The sequence below is a fragment of the Poecilia mexicana genome, unplaced genomic scaffold, assembly GCF_051168715.1.
Source record: "Poecilia mexicana isolate PSO_F unplaced genomic scaffold, ASM5116871v1 scaffold_9, whole genome shotgun sequence".
Classification (NCBI taxonomy): domain Eukaryota; kingdom Metazoa; phylum Chordata; class Actinopteri; order Cyprinodontiformes; family Poeciliidae; genus Poecilia; species Poecilia mexicana.
Genome location: NW_028263378.1, coordinates 15,310,355 through 15,326,811, shown reverse-complemented (window position 1 = coordinate 15,326,811; position 16,457 = coordinate 15,310,355). Strand labels below are relative to the sequence as shown.

General features: G+C 38.8%; 1 protein-coding gene across 3 annotated transcripts in view; it reads left to right on the top strand.

The window, feature by feature from the left end:
- The window catches only part of vps13a (vacuolar protein sorting 13 homolog A), a 41,239-nt gene that overhangs the window by 8,955 nt on the left and 15,827 nt on the right, over window positions 1-16,457 (top strand). For all 3 annotated transcript variants that reach the window (XM_014998255.2, XM_014998254.2, XM_014998256.2), the window contains exons 19-54: window positions 259-373; window positions 1,250-1,386; window positions 1,477-1,609; window positions 2,492-2,609; window positions 2,829-2,967; window positions 3,096-3,207; window positions 3,429-3,604; window positions 3,930-4,086; window positions 4,180-4,259; window positions 4,712-4,771; window positions 5,263-5,461; window positions 5,629-5,745; window positions 5,994-6,097; window positions 6,432-6,599; window positions 6,691-6,998; window positions 7,100-7,247; window positions 7,419-7,590; window positions 7,877-8,004; window positions 8,258-8,427; window positions 8,653-8,909; window positions 9,974-10,149; window positions 10,223-10,366; window positions 10,703-10,912; window positions 11,104-11,247; window positions 11,328-11,429; window positions 11,514-11,666; window positions 11,748-12,006; window positions 12,642-12,802; window positions 12,945-13,048; window positions 13,122-13,437; window positions 13,725-13,861; window positions 13,949-14,243; window positions 14,496-14,600; window positions 15,262-15,408; window positions 15,836-15,967; window positions 16,045-16,175. In XM_014998255.2, coding sequence (XP_014853741.2) covers window positions 259-373; window positions 1,250-1,386; window positions 1,477-1,609; window positions 2,492-2,609; window positions 2,829-2,967; window positions 3,096-3,207; window positions 3,429-3,604; window positions 3,930-4,086; window positions 4,180-4,259; window positions 4,712-4,771; window positions 5,263-5,461; window positions 5,629-5,745; window positions 5,994-6,097; window positions 6,432-6,599; window positions 6,691-6,998; window positions 7,100-7,247; window positions 7,419-7,590; window positions 7,877-8,004; window positions 8,258-8,427; window positions 8,653-8,909; window positions 9,974-10,149; window positions 10,223-10,366; window positions 10,703-10,912; window positions 11,104-11,247; window positions 11,328-11,429; window positions 11,514-11,666; window positions 11,748-12,006; window positions 12,642-12,802; window positions 12,945-13,048; window positions 13,122-13,437; window positions 13,725-13,861; window positions 13,949-14,243; window positions 14,496-14,600; window positions 15,262-15,408; window positions 15,836-15,967; window positions 16,045-16,175 — 5,714 coding nt within the window. The remainder of the gene's footprint in view (window positions 1-258; window positions 374-1,249; window positions 1,387-1,476; window positions 1,610-2,491; window positions 2,610-2,828; window positions 2,968-3,095; window positions 3,208-3,428; window positions 3,605-3,929; window positions 4,087-4,179; window positions 4,260-4,711; window positions 4,772-5,262; window positions 5,462-5,628; window positions 5,746-5,993; window positions 6,098-6,431; window positions 6,600-6,690; window positions 6,999-7,099; window positions 7,248-7,418; window positions 7,591-7,876; window positions 8,005-8,257; window positions 8,428-8,652; window positions 8,910-9,973; window positions 10,150-10,222; window positions 10,367-10,702; window positions 10,913-11,103; window positions 11,248-11,327; window positions 11,430-11,513; window positions 11,667-11,747; window positions 12,007-12,641; window positions 12,803-12,944; window positions 13,049-13,121; window positions 13,438-13,724; window positions 13,862-13,948; window positions 14,244-14,495; window positions 14,601-15,261; window positions 15,409-15,835; window positions 15,968-16,044; window positions 16,176-16,457) is intronic.

Sequence of the window (16,457 nt, the reverse complement as noted above, 5' to 3'; positions counted from 1 at the left end):
AAAAAGGCCCAAATGCAGATTTTTGCTGCACTTCATATTTTTATTTATAAGCCATTTTCATTAGCCATGGATCCTTTGCCGTCCACTTTGAGATTATCTGCTGCCTTGTGTTGATGTATCACAGAAAATCCTAAATACTCAACATTGAAGCCAGTCATTTTATTGTGAGAACATGTGGAACAGTTCAAGATGTATTCAAACCTTTGTCAGGTAGTGTAATAAGTCTGTTTATTAAGTGCTTTTGGTCTTTTTGTGTAGATAACGGTGAACAACATGTCAGAGTTCTTCAGGCCTCCAGATGACCTGCAGCTGGATGAGCTCACCAATGCCACCCTGATGAAACTGGAGCAGTTCAGAGACCGCACTGCCACTGGTGAGTCGCACATATATTCACAAATATATGGGAATAGCCTGATCCCAGCTCTCTGATGGTTGCATGTTTTCATTCCTTTTTTTTCAGCTGAATTTTGTGTTTGTGGCGTCTACAGGCACTAAGCATGTCTAAGCATTGAACAAACAGCATTCAGATGATATGATTCCTGTTTATTTTCTTTACAATGTTATCTTCTGGCTGTTGCAAGTTATTGTTTTCTTTTTTCATCCAATCGTTTCTTCAGTCTTTATGTTCTTCATTTAGTTATCACATCATCACTCTGATTCATCCTTCAATCCTGCTTTCTTTACTTCCTTGCTCAATCCTTCAGTTTTTCTTTTCTACCTTCAACCCTTCCCTATTTTATTCAACACTTACATCCATCAGTCAAGCATTCTGTCCTTCTTTCTTTCCTTCCATCCTACATTCCTTTCCTTCATTAAGTCTGTTCTTTTTTCCTTCCATAAAACTGTACATCATCTTACACCCCCTTGATTTGGGGGTGTAACTGAGTTAGTTTAACATTAGTTAGTTAGTTTAGTTAATGTTAGTTTAGTTAAAAACTAACTCAGTTAGTTTAACATTAAACTAACCAAATAAACAAATATATCATTCTTTCTTTTCCATTTCTCTTACATAAGAATAATACAAAACCTCATTGTGTTGAGTCATGTAAATATTTCCAAGTACAGGACACTGAATACTAAATTTGTTCTGTCATTTTTAATAAAATCCATCTTTCCTTCCTTCTAGTTATCCATAACATTTTTTTCATAGTAATAAAAAAAGCAGTATGAATCAAAACTACCTTTACATTATTTTTCAACTCTTTAAGCTTTGAGCAGTGAGTAATGAACTGATTGTTTCATCGTTTAGGTTTACTGTACGTGATCGAAACTCAGAAAGTTCTCGACCTGAAGGTGAACTTGATGGCCTCCTACGTCATCATTCCACAGACCGGCTTTTACGACGGAACCCAGAACATTATGCTTTTGGATCTTGGTCATTTCAGGGTCAGAAGATGTCAAAAAAAAAAAAAAAACTAAAGCTGAGTAAATGTGACTGAAAGAGCAGATTTGAACTTCCTCTTCTATGGCTTTTAGATGTCCAGTTTGCGCAAGAAGGATCTGCCGCAGCTGTCAGTGTGTTCCAGCAAAATTGAAGACATCATGTCCAGAGCGTACGACCACTTCGATGTTCAGCTCAGCAGCCTGCAGCTGCTTTACAGCAAACCAGGTACTCACAGCAGAAACAAGTAAATCCTTCATTTCGTCACCATTCGTCATCTTCCAGTCACATATATCAGGATATACCAACATTTTAATAAGTTACCATTTTAAAACGTTTTACATTTACCCTTTAAAAGTTCCTACAATTGAAAGTCCTTTTACATAAGGTATCAGAGAATGTGCCAGTGGATTCAGAATCTGCTTCGGGTCTACGAAGCACTGCCCCTCCCCCATCTGTTTCTGTGCTCCGCCACTATCTTGGCTTAAATGAGGTTACATACATTAACTTGACTATTTGGAAGGAAAAGATACAGATAATGATAAAGTCCAAACCCAGCTGCCTGTAGCATCCAAAGAGCCCCAAATGCCATGTGAGTGTTTGTTTCTGCAGACATGCGGCTGTACACCTGTACTGTCTGATAAAAGACCAGCTAGTTCCAGGGTTTACAGTGTGCAAATGTCAAACCTAAGTTCTGTAGTGCATTATAGGAAAGTATGCACACTGTGTTGTCTATGTTTATTAACGCTGGTCCCTCGAGACCCATTGTATATTTGTAAAATCGAATTTTGGTCACAGAGTTGAAAATAAAATGTTTTTAAATATTTAATAGAGTAAAGAGACATATGTAGATGTTTTTATATTTCATAAAACACACCAGACATGTTCAAAACAGTGACTTTAAAATCTTAAGGGGTGTATGTTACACCACTGCTTAAAAATATTTTTAGTTCTGAAAAACATGTAAAGCCATGATGTGAAACACACAGTCACTCTTCTTAATCAGTGAATATCAGCTTTTTCTCTTACCCTACAAAACCAGAACAGCTTACTATACATAGCATATGTGTTGAATCAGGAGAAAAATAAAGAGGCTGTGATTATCTGCAGATGGTGACTGGAAAAGAGCTCGCAAACAGAAACGGTCTCCACTCCACATTCTGGAGCCTGTGGATATGAAAGTGGTTGTCAGCAGAGCCATGGTTGTGACCGACACACGTATGGCAAAGTAAGTGTGCAGTTCTCTTCGCTATACAGTAAAAAGGTGAACTGTTGTTTGTTGTGTGCTCACAGATGATAAGATTATATTTAAACCCGGCAGCAGGAAACAGTGCAGAATTACAAGATTGCAGGAAAATAAAATATATTTTATGTATTGCTAAATTGTCAACCACACTGTCAGTCTGGCTGCAGGTTGTGTAATTTTGTTACAATTCTTGTGTTTTAGGTATAAAATGTCTGGTGAACTCCCGCTGTTGTCGCTTCGAATTTCTGACAACAAACTCCGAAGTGTTCTGGAGCTGGTGGACAGCATCCCACTGCCTGAGAGCAGACCTGCAGCCCGCAGCACCGCTTCAACTACAAGGGTAAGAGAAAATCAGCTACCTGGGGGGAACACTAACTCTTTTGGGAAAGTCTTTGCTGTCATTTTTTAATAACTAGCCTGTTATTGAGATGAGCCCGATCGATTTTTTTTATGCGTTTGCTTCCTCAGCCGAAGCAGTCGTTCACTCCTCAGCTCGCTGCGAGAAAACACCTGAGTTTAGTCGACCAGCGTTCCTCGATCATTTTTGAGTCTTGTGAGACCATCAGCATCGCCTCTCTGGGTGAGACACAGCAGGAGACTCCTGAACAATTAGCAACATCATACTCTGACGCAACAAGTTACTCTAGCAGATTTCACTTTACATGAAAAAAAAACAACAAAATCTGAAATCCCAGCTTACATTACCATCTGTATATAAAGGTGAACCTGTTCCACACTATGTAAAAAAAAATATAATTTAACTGACTAATGTAGTTTTCTTTTTTTTTGTAAATCTGATAGGGTCACAGGAAGATTTGTTCTATGACGCCCCCAGCTCTCCGATTGGAGAGAAGGCGTTCTTCCCGGACAATCCCATGCCGCTGCGCTACGCCGATTTAAGCAAAAGAACGAATCTCATCAAAGAAGATCCTCAGAAGAACATGACTGACTTCATTATGAGATTCGAGATCAATGAGGTAAAAACGATTTTGCAAAACCATTAGGTAATTTGAGGTTTTTGTTACAGAGAAGTTTTATAATAATTGACATTCAACACTGGTAAAAAGCAGGTGCATGATTAGAACATTCTTAAATTAATGTGAACTGCTAGATAACGCCTTATATAGTAAATCTGCAAAACAATTTTTCCATTACTTTCTCCTGTACCAGTAATCTTGCATGCTTATAGTGAATATTTATTCTTGAACGTCGCCCTGGCTTTGTAAGACACCTTTTAAAGGTTGGTGTTATTTGTCTAACATATGTCTTCTTTGTCCTCTCGTTTGTTCTTCCATGTTTCAGTTGTCTGTTCAGCTCTGTCGTCTGTCTGGAGCTCAGGAGATCGTCGTTCTCCAACTGGACATCGAGGGTCTGGGCACTGAGCTGACGCTGCGCACCTTCGACATGATGTCAAACACCTTCCTGCGCGAGATCTGCCTGAAGTGTCCCGAATACATGGGTCAGTAAATGATTCACTCAACTTTATGTCAAAACTAACAACTAGATATTAGTTATAGTGTTATCTGATGCTTTGTTTCAATCCTCTGTGTAGATTCTGAAGATAAGCAAGTCCAGCTGATCACCACTTTAGACAACTCAGAAGTTGACCTTCTCACCTTGGAGTATATCAAAGTACTTTGTTCCACTCACATTAAAGCAGAATAAATTCAGTTGAAGCCAGATGTTTACATACACGGTATACAGAGACTCAACCTTTTCTTTTTAGTGTCTGAATTTAAATTGGACTAAACTTTTCTGTCAAACAAATTTCCAGCCTGCTGAGTAGGACGTTTGTGGAGGGAAAACCAAAACATGTTACCAAAGTTATACAGCTTACAAAACAAATTTTACCAAATATTAAGGATCCTGTACGTTGACATCTGAATAAAAACAAGTACATTTCAAAATCTATTTACCAAATAAATTTAATTGTCGTAGTCACAAATGAGACTGGAAAATGAGACTGATTTAGTAATTAAAAAAAAAAATTGTGTCCTATTATACAGTGTGTGCAACATCTGTTTTCAATTGTATGTTCAAAACAGTAATAAACAATATTGTTATTAATTGTGTCTTCCTTCTAGGCGGATAAAAATGGTCCTGAGTTTAAGTCTCAGCATAACAACACAGAGCAACTCATTAAGGTGAGAAATAAATAGAAGACAAACATTTGTTTTCAAATGTTATACAGTAAATATGTTCAAAATGCTCAGTTATGAACTCAAGTTTTGATGCACTTTCATTAAACAGCTAAATGTAAACATTGACCATAAAAGTTAATTTTGACACCCATCAGAAATGAAAAGAATTGCAAGATTATCTCATCTGAAGTGACATAATTTTAAACAATTATCACATAGTTGTATGCCTTCATCTGATCTGCACCAAAGCCAAAAATAACGAGCAATGAGAACACGGTGCTCATTAACCTGCTTAAAAACTGGCACTTTTTGGTTTGATCCATTTAATAAACAGGGAAAAAAAAAAGGATTTTCATCAGTATTTGATCTGCTGATCGTTAAATTAAAACTGGTTGATTGATTGGTGTATGTCTAATTTTTGAGCATAAATTGTCCCCTTATTACAGAGTTTGTCATTTTATCAAAATTCTTGATTAAAACTGTCTCCTTGTCAGGTGACGTTTTCGTCTTTGGACGTTCATCTGCACACGGAGGCTCTCCTCAACACCATGAGCTTCCTCGGTAACCTCCTTCCTCCATCCAGTAAGAAGGAAGGAGGGCCAGAGGAGCTGCCCACCATCCCAGAGGAAGAGGGGGCTGAGGCAGGGAAAGAGGAGGAGAAGAAGGGGGAAACAGCTGTAACCAAGAAAAGAAGTATGTACTTTTACACATTGTAATGTGAAAAAAATATAGAAAAAAATATTGCTGAAAAAAAATATTGCTGAATATCTTTCATATGCTGTATTGAAAGTATCGCCAAGTGTTTGTTTCATTTTAGTGTTCAGGCTTCCCTCTGTAATCCCTCGATCTTCTTTTTTCAGCCTCTAAAAGCTCAAAGTTTGCAGACGTGGTGAATCTTCGCGTGAGAGCCGATCTGCGCTGCTTGAAGGTGTTCATTCGGGGACAGAAAGCTCGGATATCAGAGATAAGTATTGAAGGTATGTGAGAAATTGCATTACACAGCAGTACTCCAGATGCCTTCCTTAAATCCAAATGCCTTCCTTAAATTTGTTTTATTGTATCAGATGACGAGAAATCCTCTTTAGGTACAGATTTTTTCTTTTTGTTTTCTTTTTATTAATTTACTACAAGTTTTCTGTTGACTCAGCTAGCTTAGCTTTCTTATCTTCTGGTTTTGCTTTTGCAAATAAATTGTTCTCAGTGTGTTATTGTCTTGACTCCTCAGGTCTGGTTACTGATGTCATGATGAGGAAGAAGAACATGGAGATCCTAGCCAACCTAAAGAGCATTGTGATCCTGGACTGCAACAAGGATGCCTTATACAAGAAGGTACATGCTGTAGTTGACTTTCCTGGTATTTTTATTTCTGTATTGCTCTTATAGAGAAGCATGAACATAAATCTCTCAGGATATTTTAAATTATTATGGTAAACAGGCGTAATTTGAGATTACACCTGTTTTAACCTGAGATTACACAGGGCCTAAATTCTGTCACCAGCTCATTTCTCTCCATAGCTGTACTGTCAGGCCGACTGAATTGCAAATTTTTCAGTTCACTTCTTCTTATACATCTACTTTGTCCCCTGTAGGTCACTGATTACTTACAGTTTCCTTCTATACAGTTTTATGTAAATCTTTTCCGTTATATTTCCCTTCGTTTCAGGCTGTCTCTATTGCAGATAAGCAAGTTTTTGCCTTCAGGATGTTGAACCACACAGGGGCAACAGAAGGAGACGCCTACCTCGACATGTCTAAAGTTGACACGTCTGTCACACTGGAAGTCGGCTGCATTGAGGTCATTTTCCTCAACAAGTTTGTCTCCTCCATTCTGGTAAGGATCACTTCACTCTGAACTGATCTTGGGTTCGACTAGAGCATCATTACTGGATTTAAAGTTACTCTCCACTTATTCTTCCTTTCAGGTATTCATTAATAATTTCCAGGAGGCGAAAGAAGCCCTCGCTGAGGTGACGGTTCAGGCTGCAGAAAAGGCAGCCTCTGGTGTGAAGGAGCTAGCAGAGAGAAGCACTCGAATCGCTCTCGACGTCCACTTCAACGCGCCTGTGATTTTCCTCCCCCAGTCTTCCTCCTCTTCAAACGTCATCGTTGCCGATCTTGGCTTCTTGTCCGTAAATAACCGCTTCATCAAGCAGCCGTTTAAGGGCGACGCTGCAATCCCGCCGGTTGTGGATAAAATGACCGTGAAACTGACTGACCTCAAGATGTACAGGTCTGAGCCGAAAGTGTGACTGCCCACAGATGGAGTTTACACACATCCGGTATTTTTTTATTCATCATTTTAAGGAACTGTTGTGATGCTTTTGCTTTCAGAACCACTTACAAAAATGGGAAATTCGAAGGCGAGACTCAGCTGCTGAAGCCAGTCAGCCTGGACCTGGAAATCCAACGAAATCTTTCGGCCAATTGGTACCACAGCATCCCTGATGTAGAGATCACTGCTCATCTAAAGCCTATGAGTGTAAGCATCAAATAATAATTGATCAAAAATTAATTATTCATAATTCAGTATATTCACACAAGGTGAATATACTTTATTTCAGAAGTTCCCATCAGTTTCAAGCTTACGTTGAAAAATATGAATTATTAAAATGTTTTCTGTTTGATTATGTTCCATGTTTGCTCCTGACAGCTGATCCTCTGCCAGGATGACATGATTGTTGTCCTGAGGACTTTGAGCGAGAATCTGTCAGAGAAGTCCGAAGCTGTTCAGCCTCCAGCTGTTCTGCCCACGCCGGACCACTCCTCTGATTCTGTGTCCAACAAAGAGTCCCAGGGCTCAGGAACCACTGGACCTACCAGCTGTGAGATTATGCCATTGTTTCTGAAAGTGTAACAGTTTAAAAAATATCTGCTTACTTGAGTTATAAGTCCCTAAAAACAGGCAAGTGCAGTACATGTCGTTAAGAACGCTGTGTCGTGTGTAAATAAATAAACTTGATTTGAAATGTTAACATTATGAGCATTTGCACGATCGGTTAGGTAGGATATTGTCACCATCATAAGATCCCCTGATAAATTCTGAAATCTGAGAGGGTGAATATTATTTTCTGTTCACCGTTTTAACCCGTTGCGATATTTACGTTACAGCAGGCAACACGGTGGTGATAGCTGCTGTGGTCGAGACCCAGAAACACAGCAAGCTCAAGACAACGCTCAAGCTGAGCTTTAAGTTCGACTCCATGACGCTGGTTCTGTTCACCCCTAATGAAAATGTGGTATGTAGACACAGATACACACATGAAAACAATTACATCTGATTACACTTTGGACGTCCTTCATTTACAGACTGGATAAAGATTGAATTTTTGAGATTCAGGTGGATCAGTCACTGGTTCAGGTTGATCAAACTGAAAATTATCTTGTGCAGATTCCTTTGTGCATCTCTAATAAATTCTCTATTTATCTCTCTTGTAATTTAATGTGAACCAAGATCCCAATTTAAACAACATGCTTTGATTTGTTTTATAGATACAACACTTAGACTGCCATGATGAACAGCTGAAGTTGGCAGAGTTTACTCTGGGTACCATCTCCACTTCTGTCCACATGTTCTCTGACAGCTCCATGAAGGCATCGGTTCGACTCTCTACGTGCCTCCTAGATGACAAGAGACCAAGAATCAAGATGGTTACCTCAAGGTTTGAGAAAATAAACTGAGATATTTTATTGCCAGTTAGTGTCTTAATCTGTAATTACGTTATTATAACGTTATCTAAGGAATAACAATAAATAGGATGGAGAAACTAGTGAACTGTAATTACCATAAAGACTTAAAAAAATTGAAGCCATTTTTTCTTCATTGAGCTCCTCTAATCACAGTAACTTGTGGAAACCCAAACCACATGTCTTATGTCGTCCTCCAGGATGATGGAACTGCGGCCCGGTGCCGAGCAGAACATGATGGTGGAGGTGAACTACCGACAGGGGCTTGATGGTACCAACATAGACACAGTGGTACAGGATGTGTACCTGTGTGCCAGCATGGAGTTCCTGCTCACAGTGGCGGATATTTTTCTCAAAGCCACCAAGCAGGGTTTTGCTCAGGGGCCACAAGCCAAAAGCAGTACTGGTGGTGGAGAAAAGAAGAACATTAACTCCTCCGTCACGTCTAAAGACTCGGGTGAGTTGATCTGTTAAAACAATTTCAGTGTTATTCTGACGTATAAGCAGTATTTATTAGTGATTTTTGTCAGTTTGGTCTGTCATCAACTATGGTTTTTTTTTTTTTTTTTTTTTTTTTGCCAATTCTGATTTCTGTTACCACACAGTACAGCTGCAGATTATATCAATGATATTCATCATCATACAAGTGTGTGCAACTTCGCTATTACAGGATGCAATATTTGGTAGATCATAACACTTTATGGACCGGGGAATTAAAACTCTGCCAGTCAATCATACAGCTGGCCTGTTGGATGGACTTTTGCTTTCATGCACAAGTTTTATGTATCTCTGTGTCTTGACAGGGTGTCGATGTATCTTGCATAAAAAGTCATAAAGTGATGCATCCAAAATTAAGACCTTGGAATGTCTTAAATTAAAAAATATATAAATTGGGCTTAAATCACAGGTCTTAAATTTTGTCCTGGCTGGACTATTTAATCTTATCGGTTTTTTTTTGTTTGTTTTTTTTTTTGTTTGTTTGTTTGTTTTTTCTTGCGGGACTTTTCTGTCTGGCAAAAGTTTTTGTTTATTGCGTTACCCAAATCACCCCCCCCCCCCCATAGTTTTTCAGTATTAAATTTCATTTAAGCTAAAATTGAATACTTAAGTCTTAAATCTGACTTGCTGGAACCTTGAGGCGAGGTCGGGTCATCATCTCTTTAGCTGAACTGCTCATTCTTTCTGACTGACTTACTTCTCTGACCTGCCCCTTTCCTTTCTTGTCATTCGTTTCTTCTTTTTGTCTTTCTCTCCCTATTGTGCTCCTCCCTTTTTCATTGCCTGCTGTAGAAACATTTGGCATAAATTCAGAGTAAAGATTTTTATTTTTCCATCCAATGCATGTAAAGCACTTGAGAAGTAGAGAGAATTGAAACTAGAAAAATATAACATTTTTATATGTATGTGTTGGAATCCTTTATATGATAAGTTCCTCAGTTTGTTTTGAAGATATTTAAAGTAATTCTCCACCCTTGATTTAGCCAGTGTTGTATTGCTGATATTTGTTGCTCTCCGGTACAGCTGCAGGTCCGGTGTCAAAGATGGAGATGACCGTTGTCGTGCGCAACCCAGAGATCGTGTTTGTTGCCGACCTGACGCGTGCCGACGCCCCCGCCCTGGTGATGACCACATATTGTGAAGTGTCGATGATAAGTGGAGCAGAGTCAACAATGACCGCCTCCATCAAAGATCTAAAGGTTTATATATTTCCTATGAATCCATTCATATTCAGATTACAAATAAATAACTTCAGTATTTATGTGTGTTCAGGTTGTGGCATGCCCCTTCTTAAGAGAGATTAGGAAGAACAATGTGACCACCGTCCTCCAGCCGTGTCAGGTTCACTATCGGAGTTCTCAGCCTGCAGCAGGTCCTCAGGCTATGGAGGTTGAGATTAATGCTCTCTCTCTAAAGGTGCATATTTCATTTGCAGTGTCACAAACTGTTTTGTTTTTTTTCCCTCAAATCAAAATCATGAAAGTTTCTACTTTCTTCAAACATTTTCCTCATTTCAAAAGTACATAGCCTTTTGAAATATCTCTGTACTTGGTGAGAATATGTCTTGTTTCACATCCACTTTCCTAGTGTTATAAAGCTAAACACTGTTTTTTTTTTTTATTTTATTTTTTTTACATTTTACATGAAATAATGAAACCCCCTGAAGTTATTTTAATGCCTTTATTCTCTCCAGTAAACAGGAATATTGAAGCAGTTTTTATTCTTCTCATTGTGTAATAATTGTCTTCCCAGGTATCTCCTGTCATCATCAACACTGTGATCACCATCCAGTCAGCGCTGACGCCGCAGGCTGAGACTCCTGAGGAGCAGGAGAGTCCCGTTCCCGTGAACCTGTGGGAGAAACGACACTGGAAGGAGCTCAAGCTTTGGTTCTTGGAAGAGGAGGGGGATGAAGACACAAAGTCTCTAACGCCACTCATTCCACAGGGAGAGTCCTTAAAGGTATTTATGACTTGCATTACTAAGCTTATTTGATTTTTATAAGACTATTTTATTCATCTCTCTCCTCAGATCTTGATCTGTTCAAAAATTTGGCTATTTCTGGACGATTTTTGTTGTTGTTGTTGCTTTAAACACAAAATAAATATGCAAAGTTGGAGCTGAATGCTGTATTACCATCTTTGTGTTCGCAGTTGACCATAGGTTCAATCTGTGTGACTCTGGAAGCTGGAGTGGGACACCTCACCATCCCAATGCTTCTCACCAAGTCCTCCTTTCACGGTGATGTGAAGAACTGGTCCACACTCATTAACCTCCACAGCAAGCTCACCCTGGAGGTAAAATAAGAGAAATAAAACTATTTCTCTGTGATAAATACTCATCTAAAACTTTCTGAAAGTTTTTGTTGTGTTTTTAGGTTCACTATTACAATGAGATGCTCGGCGTCTGGGAGCCGCTCTTGGAGCCCTTGGAGGATGAGACAAGCGAACGCTTCAGACCTTGGACTCTAAACCTGAAGGTAGCGGGAACAATCCAGTCAAAGTAAATCCACATATACACACATACTGTGCTGTACAGTTACAGTTAAATGTTTTGCTACCAGATGAAGAAGAAGCCAGTGAATAGCCCTACTTTGTCAGATGAAGTGGATTACAACATTCCAGACTATAGGACAGTAACTACCATCAGCAGTAAAGACCAGCTTAACATCACGCTCTCCAAGTGTGGACTCACCATGCTGAACAACCTGGGCACAGTAAGAGAAGCAGAGAAAGGCTTCCATCATTGTCGCCTGCTTACGCTTGTGTTGTGATCCCTTATCTGATTCATTCTTTAGGCCTTTGCAGAAGCTGCCAAGCAGACTGCAGAGTGTTTTCAAAAGGATGAAGCTCCCTTTGTGGTGAAAAACAGGCTGGGTCTTCCTGTCTCTGTGCGGCACAGTCAGATGTTTTCCCCCGTCGGCAAGCAGAGCAATGGACACACTGTGAGCCTGCAGGATGGCGAAAGCCTTGGGATGGACTACTCAGTCACGACACAGTCGGATCAGTTCTCAGCTATGACCTCGCTGAGTGAAAAAGACTACTACATAGAGCCTAGTGAGTTTCCTGCTACTCTAGATCTGGATGAGTTGTATTTTTTTAAACTCAGGTCGACTTTGTGTTTCTTATCGTTATGTTTCTTCACACCTTGCAACAAAGTTAATATCACCTTTTGTCAAGTCACAGACAAACTTCTATTAGGAATCTTTGATAGAGCCACACAGAACTAGAAATAATTGTGTCAATAAGTGGTAGCATCACTTTTCCAGTATTTCTTCACCCACTCTACTTGTCTAATATCTGAATATTGCACACTTTTCATAAATGTATTTAGAAAAATCTTTGCACCATGTATAATTTGTCTTCCACTTGACAGCTAAGCTCTACCTTGTTTTGTTCGATCACATAAATCTGATTAAATTAGTGGCTCCAATGTCTTATTTAGGAGGTTCACTTACATTTATTCCTAAGGATTTATTTTAATAAATAAATCCTTTATTTATTAAAGGCGACACATTAGACAAAAACAAACAATTTAAAATACAATATTTCATACCTGTATCTTCCTTCTTATTGAGTCCATTTATCTAATTAGAAAAAAAAAATCAGTATGTATTATTGTCTCTATCCTGACTTTTAGCATCTAAAAAAATAACTCTTTTTTTTTTTTTTTTTTTTTTATATGTTTTTAGCTCCAGAGGGCCACACTTCCACCAGTGTGATCCCTCTGATCAAAGTGGGACGGGGTATGTACAGTGTCAGGCACAACAACTCAGGAGTCACTCGGTTCCTCATCTGTCAGATTTCCTCTGTGGAGGGCAGCAAATACATCAAGATCCGCTCTCCGTTTCAGGTACCTTGAAAGAAGAGAAAATTAGCTGTTTTCATCAGATAATTCATGTCAATCTTAGAAAATCACATACAAATGCACAAGAGACCATAATTTATTGTGCGTCTGTGATTTTTTTATTTTTTATTTTCCATATTCTTTGCAGATTATCAATCATTTCACGATACCATTCAACGTTTTTGAGGGATCGACATGTTTGGGAAAAGCTTCTCCAACTGAGGAGTTCTGTGTACCACTGGATTCATACAGGTGAGTTCCAAACCACAACCACCCTTCACATTCACAATCATCTCTTCTTTCTAATCTCTGTTGCCCTCCTCAGGTCTGAGCTGAGCCTGCAGCCGATAACAGAGGAGACCACCGAGGAAGACGGAAAACAGTTTGACGTGTCAGAGGGCTTCAGCTACGAGGACTTCTTATACCATAATCCAGATACTCGCCTGCAGCGGACGTGCCGTTGTCGTGGAGATGATTCTGGCGTCATGATGACGATCAACATGGTGCCAGTGAAAGACACAGTGACGTGCAAGGAGACAGGAGATGTCGGAGAAAACTGTGACATTGCCTTTGTGCTTCACCTCTGGCCCTCTGTCCTGCTCCGCAATCTGCTGCCTTACCCCGTTGCCTACAAATTAAAGGTTGGATGTGCCAGCACTTTTACACAGCTAAGCTTAACTTTACTAGATAGAGCTGATTTTTTTGTCAGACTTGCAGAATCAAGTTTAATGTGAATCATTTAATAAAGTGAAACAAAAACAAAAACAAACAAAAAAAAACAGAAAATCAATTAAAGAGAACCAATCCTACAACATGAACTAGGCCAAAAGATCTCAAAAAACAACAGATCGGGTCCCGATTTAAAGAAATTTAAAACTTATCAGACTCTTTGGTGCCTGTCTTTAATTAAATTAATTTTTACCAACAGGGGAGTAAGGACAGTGGCCCTGAAGTTAGGCTGGGTCCAGGCCACTCCGCTCAGCTTCACACTGCAGTCATCAACCAGTCAAGTCTTGATCTCCGGCTCCTGGATTATTTGGCTCAGGACTGGTCCTCTGAATACAGGTCTAACCTGCATCTTTTATTTATTTGTACCTTCAAACCCGAGGTCACTGTTTCTCCTCTAAGTCAAAATAACTTGTTGTCTTGCAGACTCCAGAGTGAGCAGGAGGATATCACCTTCATTGTGTTCCAGTCTCTACGCGTCAATGAGGAAGACGTAGGAGATGGGTTTGAAAGGAAGAAGCCTGAATTGGATATTGCAGTGCATGTTCAGTACGACCCTGGTCAGACTGTTGTTGCCATCCACTCTCCATACTGGATGGTGAATAAAACAGGGAGGTTGCTGCAGTACAAGGCTGATGATATTCACCGTAAACACCCTTTAGACTACGACATGCCGCTTCTCTTCTCCTTCAAGCCTCGCAATTTTCTGAGAAACAATAAGGTAGGAATAAAAAAAAGACTACATTATTCAGTATTGTGTTTTCCAATACTGTTGTGACCTGTAATATTACTTTTAATGCATCGTCAAGGAACATTGCTACACACATTGGTGTGACATCACATAAGCCCCACCTTCATGCCAAAGCAAGTTTAACCCATCGGTTTTTATTTAGCTACAAATACTCCCACCTGTCAGAAGAGTTGCTGCTTTCCTGCTTTACTAAATGAGATTTTTTTATTCCCCCTCTCTCAGGTTCGCCTCATGATCTCAGACAGCGAGCTGTCAGACGATTTCTCTCTCGACACAGTTGGTAGCCATGGCGATGTGAAATGTAAAGGCAGATATAAAGACTATCTGGTAAGTCTTTGTTTTATTTGTTGAATTTCAAACATAAAGATTTTATCAGATGAGAAATGTCCCGCTAACGTTAATAAAGTGGTAATTTAACGACAATATGCCATTCTCTGAGCTTAAAAACATATTTATGCACTCATAAGCATAAACAATCTGAGTGATGGGAGCATTATGTGTTTAGTCCATATTATTTAGCAAAGGAGAATTATCAGAATTTATTGTAAATTTAGTGTAATATTGAGAATATTATTAAAGCTGCTAATATTACTGATATTAACATTTATGCTGCTGACTTCACTTTAACAATGCTTTACTGACATTTTTATATTTTTTAACAAAGCTTGATAATATTAATGGTAAATTTCCTTACATCTCAAGTCACCACTTGCCAAGTCAGCCTTCTTTCCCCAGGATTGTGCAGGATGTAAACCCAGCATTACATTTTTGTATAAAAATCCTTTTTAACATTTTTATTTTATTGGTTTTTGTTATATTTACAATTTTTGAGAACTTGAAGGTTGGATTTTCAAATTTATTCTTTGAACAACTTTAAGATGTTATGTAATTTATCGACATTTTTCTGTAAGTTTTGTTTTGTTTTGTAAATAATTGCACATCATCATCGCCGTGTCTTGTATTTTGCTTGATGTCTGTCTGCTGCCAGGTTGGAGTGAAGATTGATGCAAGCAGTTTCAGTCTGACCCGCATCGTGACCTTTGTACCGTTTTACATGCTGGTCAACAGCACCAAGCACAGGGTCTTCGTCTGCGAGGAGGGCCTGGAAAACTGGACTCAAGCAGAGCCAGAACAGGTCAAACTAGTTACTTACTTTTTCATTTCTTTTTCACTAGTACCTGGTCTTTTAATAGCTTTTATATAAGGTCATGTTACATTAAATTATATTTACTTTTTTGTGTGTGTGTTTGTGCGTTTCCCATAGGATACAAAAAATTGGAAAAATTCTTTATAGAAGTTTTATGGTTACTGATGCATTTTAGAAACTTTCATTTTTCTTTTAGAAATTAGTTTAGTACTTCTGTCCTAATTTTATTTATTTTTTTTTTGCCAAATTATTATTTTTATTTTATATGATAAGTTAAAGTGGTTTATTAGTTTTTATTTTAATATGACCTGTTAAAACAGTTTAGTAATACTAGCTAATGTGTTCAGGCATTGCTTTTTTTCTATGAATATTAAACTGCCTTGTTGTTGTTGTTTGTTTTTTTACCCATATTTAGTCAGGTATTCCTTTCTGGCCCGAGAACGACACCAAGCGTCTGAAGATCAAATTAGAAGGATGTTTAGCGCCTCCCCAGACGATTAACTTCACCAAACGAGAGAACTGCTTGTTGCTGCATCTGGACAACTCTGTAAGTAAACACAATCATTCAGTCAGAGGATTAAAAGGCCACGACTTTGTTTCTTTTCTAACTTTGTGTTATTTAAGGTGGGCGGCATCATCGTCGATGTAAACCTGTCCGATCACTCGGCCACCATTCGATTCTCTGAGTACCACGATGGGGCGGCCCCGTTCCTCCTCATCAACCATACAAACGAATGTCTTCAGTTCAGACAGAGGTAGGACAACAGGAGAAACGCACACAGTGAAAAACATTTTAAGCCTTACAGTTTTATCGTCTGCTGCTTGATATTTAGTCAATGATAGAACTAGGGCTGTCACTACAAGATTACAAAACCTATGACTGTAACATTAATACTTCAACACATTTTTGTTTATAAAATTATCCTTACTTTTTAGACTTTCTAACAAAAGTTGCAACTTTTTTCCTCCAAATTATTGCTGTTTGATAGAAGAGTTTCCTGACTAAACTTTGCCTGTAGGCCAGCTCTTTTTGTCTG